Source organism: Humulus lupulus, chromosome 8, assembly GCF_963169125.1.
Source record: "Humulus lupulus chromosome 8, drHumLupu1.1, whole genome shotgun sequence".
In the NCBI taxonomy this organism is placed as follows: domain Eukaryota; kingdom Viridiplantae; phylum Streptophyta; class Magnoliopsida; order Rosales; family Cannabaceae; genus Humulus; species Humulus lupulus.
The window spans coordinates 181,187,449-181,197,813 of record NC_084800.1 but is presented as its reverse complement, the minus strand read 5'-3'; the positions used below and the strand labels follow the sequence as shown (position 1 = coordinate 181,197,813).

Below are 10,365 nucleotides of genomic sequence, written 5' to 3'. Positions count from 1 at the left end.
TTGTATTTTGATACATTGAGGACAATGCATAAATTAAGTTTGGGGGTAGTGGGTTTATATGGTTACTTCTTTCATATGTTTGAAAATAGTAGAATTTTTTTTTAAAAAAAAAACAAAAAAATGTTATATTTCTAGTAATATATATATAATTTTGTACTTTTATACTTTATTTTCTATCAAAAACTATAAAAATATAAAAAAAAAAAAAACCCCTTTTGGTGATATCCGTTTTTCCTATGATAATACCCTTGATTGAGTTTGATTTTAGTTTAAAAAAAAAAAAATTATGAATCTTTCTTAAGCTTTGTGTTTAATTCTTGGGTCAATTTTGCTTAAAAAAAAAATGAAATTTTGAAAAAAATCATTCATCATAATATGTGAAATAAAAAGTTTATTACAACAATTTTTCCAAAATTCACATAATAACTTGATAAATAGTTTTAGACTTCTAATTTAAAATATATTTTCAAAGCAAGATTGACTATGGAATTAATTACATAAGGTTAATTTTGATTCATATTTTTTTTTTATAAATTATTTTCAATGTGCAATCTTTGAGGACATTTTTGATATCACCAATTAAAAAAAAAATTGTGTTTTTAATTTTTCTTTTGCTTGAGGACTAGCAAAACTTTAAGTTTGGGGGTGTGATAACTCTACAAAATAGAGTTATTTTACCACTTTTTATGTGTTAATTGTTGCTTAGTTCTTGAGTTTTTAATTGATTTATTAAGTTTTAAAGTAATTTTTAATTTATAGGGTTTATTTTGATTTTATATATTTTTGTGTGTTTTTATAGTTATTTTGTTGTGAAATGTTGTAGTTTAATTTGTGGTAAAAAAATGTTGTATTATTGAGCTTAAGTGTTAAATATAAATTAAGTTATAATTAATATTTTCAAAGAATGAGATTGATTTATTTTATAGTTGAAAATATTTTATTATGATTTATTTTATGTTTATTTTGTAGGAATTTTTATTGTATTTTCGTGTTTGAAAAAAATGATAAAAAGTTGAAAAAGATGTGAAAGATGCCATTTTTGAAACATCTTCAGCAAGGCCCAACCTCTCCACGTGACCTGCAGCAAGCCTCTCCAAGCTACCCCTTCCTTCAGCACATCATCAATACCAAGCTCCTCATCATCAATACCAAGCACATCACTCAGCACACTTTAGCCTCCCAGCGTGACTCCACCGAAACTCAAGCCATGCATCAACATGCCCCAGCCTTGGCCCAATTCATTCCTCCAGGCCCAAAACATCTCATCACATAGCCAGCTGCCTCCTTTGCCCAGCCCGAACCCACTCTGCCAATAGCCACCAAAAAGGCCAAAAACCACATTTTTATTCCCAATATTTTTCACCCAAATATCAATTCACTATTCCCTATTTTTCTTACCTAAATAAACATTCCTAATTTATTTTTTTACCCTAGCTTTTCACTAATCTTTTACCCAACCAAACATTTCATCTTTCCAATACTCTTACACTTACTCTATTTATCCTACCACTTCCCAACACAATTAAATTAATCAATTTATTTATTTTAATTTGATTAATTTAATCTCCACATTTTGCCTATAAATAGAGTCTTGTAAGACCATTTGGGGGGCTCTTCTTCTTCATATTTTCAACATCTTCTACACATATTTTTCTCTACCATTTTCATCTTTTGAAGAGCATGTCAAGTATGTTATTTTGTAATTTTTATCTAGTTATGAGCTTCTAATCTTTTTCAAAGGTTATTAAGATGATGATGAAGCAAAATGTAACTAGATAGTATTTTTTTTTATTGTATGTTGATTTCCCATTTGTGTAATATTGTTTATGGATTTTTCTATCAAAGATATGCATTTTTCATCTATTATTGAGTGTTAAAGCATATTACACTTAGTTCTTCATTATGCAAAAATATGATATTCTTTGATTAAATGTTTTTCATTAAATTGTTCACATCTAATTCTTAGAGCATAAGTATCATATTTTGCCTAAACATAATCTCTTTGATTTTTTGTAGTTTCATTAGGTTGTAACACAACTAATGCTTAGAAATTATATCTTATATAAGTGAAGAAAAATCCTACATTTTTGAAAGAGTAACTTGTGCTTGAATAGAAAATATATTTTGAAAAAATATATAGTGATTTATTTCAACTATATCAAAACTTGGGAATCAATATACTTATAAATACTATTGAACTTGCATTTGTGGATTCTAAAATCTTAATAACCTTATTTTACATATATTATTTGAAAACCATTTTTCTATTTAATCTTAAATCTTTTTATTACTTGTTTTTTATTTTTCTAAAACAAAATTTCATCAAATATTTGGAACTAGGTTAGAATATTATTGCTTTGTTTGAAATAGTTTCTTTTGATGTTAGTCAACTCCCATGGGTTCGACCTCGTACTTACATGAACATTATATTCCGAACGATTCGTACACTTGCGAGTTTAAATATTAAAACACCTCTTTTGGGATTCAACAGACCGTGCGGCCCATTATCCCCCTTACCTATTGATAAGACCACACTTCATTGTCAGGTTTTAGGAATTAATCATGAAGGTCACAGAAGTGACATGATGGGTAAGAAGGTCACGGGATGACCTTCCTTGACCCCCAGGTGCCATCTCCCTATAAATATGGAGACCCTGTGAGTTGCAAGGGGTTAGATCCTATTTTGTAAAGAAACACCCTGTAAAGAATATCAGGAAAATAACAATAATATTGACTGGTAGATTAAAATGATTTTAACATTTGAACCACCTAAAAAAGTATTCGTGTTATCATTTTGCTTTGAGATCATTCATCTATTATAGTTCATTATTTAGCACTAATCTCACTCTTTATTCTATTAATTATCTGTTGCCGAAAAATTGCGTCAACAAAGTATCTAAAAACACTAAAGGATGCAACCGTTTGTATGTACCACTAAATTTTCCTTATCTTCCTTATCTTTTGTATTTATAGTATTTTGAATACGCGGATTGTTTTTTCTCCTTCTTGGCTAACAATAAAAAAAAATTGCTTAAAAAATCAAAAGCAGAAATTGAAGAAATGAAGTGATATTATTGTTAATTGAAATAGAAAGGTGTCATTTTTCTAATTAGTTGTCATAACTAATCCGAAGAAAAGTAGAAACTAACAAAACAAAACCCTTGTCTTCTCTATCAGTTCAGTTCATCAATGTTTCTCTTCTCCAGGGTCTACCACCTCCAAATCCAATCCGCCACTGCCGACTCCTGATCTAATCTCCTAATCTAATCTTCTTTTGCAGTGGAGACTTGAGAGAGAGAGAGAGAGAGAGAGAGAGAGAGAGAGAGAGAGAGAGAGAGGAGGGAAGGAATTAGGGTTTTTGAGAAGAGAATTGAATCTGCCAATGTTGGTGAAAGGGAGGAAGGTTTCGGCTGGCCGAGGAGGAGAGGCAGTGGGTGGTGGGAACTATGCATTTGGCCCTGCTGACGATGAGGTTATCATCAAGCACAGGCTTCTCACTCGCACCACCACCACCCGAGGCGAACCCCCTTTGAAGAAGCTTCAGAAGAAGTTTACTTCTTTCTTCCTTGAGACTGACAAGGACGACGACTCCAACTATGCCGACTGTGAGAGACTCTCCAAGGCCTTCTTGCAGGAGCTTTCTACTTTTGAGATTCCTCTGCTTAAGAGCAGAGCTGTTGTGGAGGCCAACCTCCGCGAGAAGGACAACTTCAATGAGTTGAAGGAGGAGATCAATTCCCAGATTCTACAAGCTCACTCCGACATTTCCCAACTCAAGATTCAATTGGAGGAGAGTAAGATTGAGAGGCAACACAAGGAGGAGTGCGAGGCTATCAGGAAGTTGATCGCCGCCCAGCCACCGCGCTCCCAAACCCAGAAGCTCATTGCCGATTTGAACAAAGAGATTGCTGCTCTTGATGCTGAGAACACTGCCACTTCAAGGCTGCTTGAGCTCCGCAAGAAACAATTTTCTCTTGTGCTTCATTTGGTGAGGAAACACCTTCACTTTCATTTTCATTTTAGAATGCGCCTTGCTCTGATCATCATATACACAGTCGATCAAACTCTGAATTTGTCTTTCCTTGTGATTAGGTGGATGAGTTGCAAACTACAATAGAGGAGGAACAGAAGACTATGATGGAGGAGATGAGACTGGCAACGGAGGAGCACAAGAATGGACTGGAGGAGGCAATTGGGGGTTCGGAGACCATGGCAATTGATTAGTTAGTTTCTCTTTCTGTATTTAAGAAAGGTTAGGTTATGTTATGTCCTCTTTGTATCTTTTGTGCATTGTATTGTCTTCCCAATCCCATGTTCAGGAACACATATACATTTTTATCATAAAATTTTGCACTTCTTCCAAATCCATGTTTTGAGAAATAATTTATGTATTCCTTTGCTTTAAATATTCATTATAAGGGGATGGCTCAAATGGTCAAGCATGTGAGGTTCAAGTCCTTACCAGGTACTTCCATAACAATTAGCAATTGCGATGGTTCTTGGGTTCCCAAATATTGTAGGTTAAGAGGGAAGTTAGTTTCCAAAAAAATTATAATTAAGTTGAGGGAATCAATTCTGAACTTGTGCTTCTATTTTGTAATGACAAACGCATTCTTGTATTGTTGAGTGGAAATCATCAAACTAATAAGCTGCTTTTGTTGCTGAATAACAAAATAGTTCTGAATGTCATCAAATGGATACACACAACAACCATAACGTTAGTATTATTATTTCTAGAAACAAGGATTGAAAATTGAAATAATTTAAGCATTGGTCTTAGTGAGTTGGTTTTGTGCAATAAGGGCTATGGTTGCCAGGGCGTCAATAGAGACCAGAGAGACATTATCAGCAGAGTCATCGTTGAGCTCATATTCGATGGTGGACTTGATAATGGAGGAACCTTGGTCTTTCTCGACGATCTCTAAGCGAACTCGATAAAGTGTGAACCCCAATTCCAGGTATCCTCCTTCCACCACCTCGGCTTCTGACATACGCTTCTCATTGTCTACCTTGGTGTACTTCTCCTTGTAACTCTTGTACCTTGCCGCGCCTAAGGAATATGTGGTAATCATTCATGCTTTGATTTAATTAAAAAATGATTACAGATATGATGCGTACCAGGGACAAAAACAAAGTTAAGAATTGTGCCAACGCCACCATCTCCTTCAATGACGTCAATCTTTTCGAAAACAGTCGGGAGTTGTTCCTCAACGAATTTTACTAGCCGAAGGGTCCCGTTTGCACCTTGACTTCCAGCTCATGGGAAAGTTGTCCGCTAACCATCGTGTTTCTTTGTTTTTGTTGAATAGATGATTGTATGATAGCATCCATTTCTTATAGAAGCCAAGGAGAGTCTGGTTTAACGCAATCCCTTGCTAACTGAAGCTAAGTCTACTACGTTTTCCTTGGTCAGCCAATCCTGCTGAAATGTCTATACAAGACCTTTTCAACGATGGATCGGGGTAGGTGATTAACCCAGTATATTGGTAGTGAGGAGTTGTGCGTGAGTTGAAATAAAATAATTTAGTATATGTGAGGGAGTAGAAAGAATGAGAATTGCAATTGAATAATTACTATGGGGACAGTTCTGAATTTCTCGAATACCCAGTGTTTGATCGTCAATAATAACTCTACTTTTTTTTTCTATTGGAATATAATCTGGGACTGTGCGCATAATCACACATCCCAGATAAGACCCTTTACCTCTAGGCCAATCCCTTGAGCTTGAGGTCATTGTTTCTTTTGTGTATTGTATTGCCTTACCAATCCCTTGGTCAGGAGCATGTATATTTCATTATCATTAAATTTAGCACTTCGTTCTTTCAAATCCATGTTTGGTCAAAACAAATTGTGAATTCCTTTCGCTTCAAATTTACGTTATTAGTATATTGAGGGAATTAACTTTCAACTATGTTTTGTTTAGTAATGACACGCTTAGCATCAAACTAATCAGCCTCCTGCTAATGCTGCATAACAATAATAGTTCTGAACATCATCAAATGAACATCCACAACAACCATAAAACTTCTAATTCATATTATTATTATTATTTTTTTATTGTTAACGAGGACTGAGAAATGAAATACATTTGATTTAAGCATTGGTCTTAGTGAGATGGTTTTGTGCAATAAGGGCGATGGCTGCCAGGGCGTCAAGGGACACAAGGGAAACGTTTTCAGCAGAGTCATCCTTGAGCTCGTATTCAATGGTGGACTTGATAATGGAGGAATCTTCACCTTTCTCGATGACCTCAAAGCGAACTCGATAAAGTGTGAAGCCCAATTCCAGGTATCCTCCTTCCACAATTTCAGCGTCCTTCACACGCTTCTCGTTGTCTACCTTAATGAACTTCTCCTTGTAACTCTTGAACTTTGCTGCGCCTGAGGAATATATGGTAAACATCCATGCTTTGGTTTGATAGTGAATAATTAAAGATGTGATAAATACATACCAGGGACAAAATCAAGGCGGAGAATTGTTCCAACGCCGCCATCGCCTTCAACTAAGTCAATCTTTTCAATGACAGTTGGGAGTTGTTCCTCGACGAGATCTGACAGTTGAAGCGTGCCATAGAGCTCCCAAACTTGGGTGGCTGGCGCCTTGATTTCCAGCTCATGAGAAACTTGTCCACTAACCATGTGTGTTTCTTTTGTTGTTTGTTGGTTTGATGATTATTGTATGGTGTTTTTGTTGGATAGATGACTGTAGTAGTGGTGGTGGTGGTGGGGTTGAGTATTAGTAGCATCCATTTCCTAATGAAGACAAACTAGGCATTTTGGAACAACCTCCTAGAGATTCTCCTGCCGCTAGCGTTGCTGTCAATTGAATTATATTTAATTATGTATTTTGACCTTTTGTTCTTATTAAGTAACCCAGAAGAAAGCATCTATGTACATCATCTCTAGCCATTATTTTGATACAGGACAACTTGCCGTTCATCAACAATGCCCTGAAAATCAAAGACGACAGCATCAACAAAGATAGAGCTCTCTCTATATCTTATCAATTATGATATCACCATCCACTATTATGCCTTGATCTGTCGAAAGCAACGCTCCATATAAAAGAAACATCTTCTCGGTATTATGCTTTTCTCAAGACAGAATGCATATGAATACAACTACAACTACAAAGTCATACACATATTTATGAAGTAATAATAATTGTGTAAATTTTCATTGCAAATCACATTCTTATCAGGCTCACTTCGGTGTAGGTCGAATAATTTTATTATCTCACATGAAAAATTGCCTTTCCTCCCATGGATTTTTAGCCTAAGACTTCTCACACCAAGTTCCAAGCTTCCCTTAGATTAGATTTGGAAACGATATCTCAAAAACAATAAATATTCCTAAGCTTATGTCTACCGTCCAAGGGAAATCATGGTTTATTTATAGCCTTCAAACCCATTATTATCCGTAGAATTAGAGACTATTGTTAGTTCAGAATTGAAATAAAAATTGGAATGAATTACCTATAAAAAATTCTGGATGAGTCGCAGACTATGTCGCTCTCTTTAAGACGTTTTGCGGCTCTGCCCTAAGTGTACACGACAGCTTATCAACCACGCCGTCCCCAGGATAAAACAACCTATGTATACGAAACCCTTTTGCACCGAAAAGAATTGCTTATGTACACCCTCTAAAATTGCTCTTCGAAAATTTGAGTTTTTCTTTTACACAAAAATTGTAGTCTCCCGTTATTCTAATGCAACTTAAGAAGAGAAGTCGATCAAAAATAAAATGGTAGAAAATGTTGATTAATTCGTAAGAGGAATCGTGGTCATATAAGTAAAAACGGAGCACATTTACTACTTCTAATAAAACGTTTTAAAATTAATTAATAAAAGTATTTATTTTATTAAATAATTTTTCAACAAAAAAAAAATAAAATGACACCACACGCTAGTCGGCAGGCAACGACGCGCGTGTGGTGAATAGGTGTGCTCACACATGCATATAAAAATGGGTACCGCTGTGGCCCAAACCCAATTCTCATGTTAAAAAGTATTCTTATCCCAGTGTGACTCTTTCCATCATCACACACTTAACACTTCTCTGTTTTAAAAATTCACACAAAGTTACAACAACTATTCATCCGGACCATTACTACATCCGGACCATTACTAAATACCATCCTATGAACCTCAACTTATAGGGAGTTGGTTTTGAGCAATAAGGGCGATGGCAGCCAGGGGGTCAAGAGACACCAGAGAGATATTTTCAGCAGAGTCTTCTTTGAGCTCATATTCGATGGTGGACTTGATAATGGAGGAACCTTCGTCCTTCTCTATCATCTCAAATCGAACTCGATAAAGTGTGAAACCAAAGTCTAGGTATCCTCCTTCCACCACCTCGGCTTCCTTCACGCGCTTCTCATCGTCGACTTTGGTATACTTTTCCTTGTAACTCTTGTATTTGGCCACGCCTGAGGAATTTTTTATATTGGTAAACATAATCCACCATGATCAGTTAGTTGATTTTATATACAAAAAAGCTAAGAGGATAAAGTGATGTGATACGTACCAGGGACAAAATGGAGGTTCAAAACAGTGCCAACGCCGCCATCGCCTTCAACCACGTCAATATTCTCGATGACAGTTTTGAGGTTTTCCTCGACCAGTTTTGCTAGCCGAAGGGTGCCGTAGATCTCCCAAACTTTGTTGGCCGGCGCCATCACTTCCAACTCATGGGAAACTTGTCCACTCACCATTTTTGTTTTTGTTTTGTTGGATAGGTATTATTGTATGTATGGCGATGAGGTTGAGTATTTATTTATATGTTTTTCTTTTTTGGATAGAATATTGTGTGGTAGTGAGGAGGATGCTTATTATTATTATTATCATTTTTTTTAAAAAAAATAAAGGAAAGAAGAAAGAACACGTATAGAAACAATGCCCATGGTAAAAGCTCTACAATTATCCGTATAGAACGGGTTGGTTGGTTGACGGGTCGTTTTTCCTAATTGGAGTGGATGTTGAGTAGTGCAATTGTGAGTGATAACATTTTGCTCAATGTCTAGACAATTTGCATAAAAGTGCTTTGCAAATGAAGATTGGTCAGCTGCAATGGTAACTAATCCTAGTAAAGGCTGATCCAAATGATTGACAGTACTGATGCTGTCTTTGTGAACTTCAACTTCGGCTAGCTGTTCTTATGAGGTTGAGTTGCAACTTGGATGCCATCTTGGTGGTGCTCAAGTAGGCTCTTCATTATTGCTTACTTTTGTAAACCTCATAGCTCATGTCAATGCTAAATGAGCTCTTGAGTATAAAGAAACTGGGTTTTGGAATAATATTGAGGTCAGTCCACTCTCTGGTGACCATTCTGTTCTCTCTTTGGCAGTACACTAGTTTACTCATAGAAAAATAAAAAAGAAAAGATGGTATGATGTCATAATTATTTCGATTTTGAGTTGAGTTGGATTTCTTTTAAAATTAAGTGATTCAGGCTATGTTTAATAAATTAATGATATTTGTTGCTAACTAATACTGACAAATGCATACTTACAGTACTAATTGCTTCTGACACAGGTACAATTTACATGCTGTAGCTAGTTTGGGTAACCGGATGACTAGGCGGCAAACTAAAAAATGTTAACACGGGGGCATTTCAGTAATATCATGTGCTTAGGGAGAAAAATGTAATCTTACACTTGTGTGAATACATAGGCGATATGAAAGCGTTACTGAGTGAATTTAAACCATCTGAAAGTAAATTACGTAGATTCATATGTGTTATCCCCATTTTCTGTCGTGGGCCTGGGACGATGGCCCAGGCCCATGGTCTGGGCGATTGGGTATGGGCCCAGCCCAGGCCCGCGTAGTACGGGAGTAGTCAAAGACGATGGCCCAAATGTGGTTCCGGACCCAGATGGTGTCCAGGAAGATGACCCGTGACAGTCGCCCGAGAGACGTATGGCCAGTTGGGGATACGGTCGAGGTATGCGCAAAACGATCCCCGAGCCTGGTAAATGGTCCGGGCCTACGGTAAACGAAGAGGGACAGAGGTAAACGAACCAGTGTCAAGTCCTCTAGGTTGGCAGAAAAAGGCATCCGTGACCCTGAAGCCGCCCCCTGACGCGTGGGGGTTGTCACTTTTCACCTATAGACAAGTCCGCCTCGGGGTTGTGCGCCGCCGTTTCAGACCTGTGCTGTCACTACTCTGACTGGTCTTTTCCTCTAGGTCTGCCTCGTAACTCGAAATGCGCAGACCGAAAGCCCCCAATTTGTCAGGTGATAGATAGGCTTTGGGCTGCCCCCGTGGGCTCTGGTTAATGTTCATCTTTTACGTTTTTACCCTTTGTATTGGGTTGCCTATAGAGAGGCCAATAATATTTGTATCTTTAGTGGGCCCGGGTCAGCCC

At 36.7% G+C, this 10,365-nt stretch overlaps 3 protein-coding genes and 1 pseudogene across 3 annotated transcripts; 1 reads left to right on the top strand and 3 right to left on the bottom strand.

The window, feature by feature from the left end:
* Positions 1 to 3,147: 3,147 nt before the first annotated feature.
* LOC133798741 (THO complex subunit 7B) lies at positions 3,148 to 4,364 on the top strand. The gene is made up of 2 exons (XM_062237204.1): positions 3,148 to 3,988; positions 4,093 to 4,364. The coding sequence occupies exons 1-2, from the start codon at positions 3,383 to 3,385 to the stop codon at positions 4,222 to 4,224; spliced, it is 738 nt and encodes a 245-aa protein (XP_062093188.1). The 5' UTR covers positions 3,148 to 3,382; the 3' UTR covers positions 4,225 to 4,364.
* A 223-nt stretch (positions 4,365 to 4,587) lies between these two features.
* On the bottom strand, positions 4,588 to 5,283 carry LOC133798745 (norbelladine synthase-like; annotated as a pseudogene).
* A 731-nt stretch (positions 5,284 to 6,014) lies between these two features.
* LOC133798742 (norbelladine synthase-like) lies at positions 6,015 to 6,803 on the bottom strand. Its single transcript, XM_062237205.1, has 2 exons — positions 6,452 to 6,803; positions 6,015 to 6,380 (listed from the first exon to the last, which is right to left on the bottom strand). The coding sequence occupies exons 1-2, from the start codon at positions 6,636 to 6,638 to the stop codon at positions 6,094 to 6,096; spliced, it is 474 nt and encodes a 157-aa protein (XP_062093189.1). The 5' UTR covers positions 6,639 to 6,803; the 3' UTR covers positions 6,015 to 6,093.
* A 1,032-nt stretch (positions 6,804 to 7,835) lies between these two features.
* LOC133798743 (norbelladine synthase-like) lies at positions 7,836 to 8,750 on the bottom strand. The gene is made up of 2 exons (XM_062237206.1): positions 8,526 to 8,750; positions 7,836 to 8,427 (listed from the first exon to the last, which is right to left on the bottom strand). Exons 1-2 carry the CDS (start codon positions 8,710 to 8,712, stop codon positions 8,147 to 8,149), a joined length of 468 nt encoding a protein of 155 aa, XP_062093190.1. The 5' UTR covers positions 8,713 to 8,750; the 3' UTR covers positions 7,836 to 8,146.
* Positions 8,751 to 10,365: the final 1,615 nt, after the last annotated feature.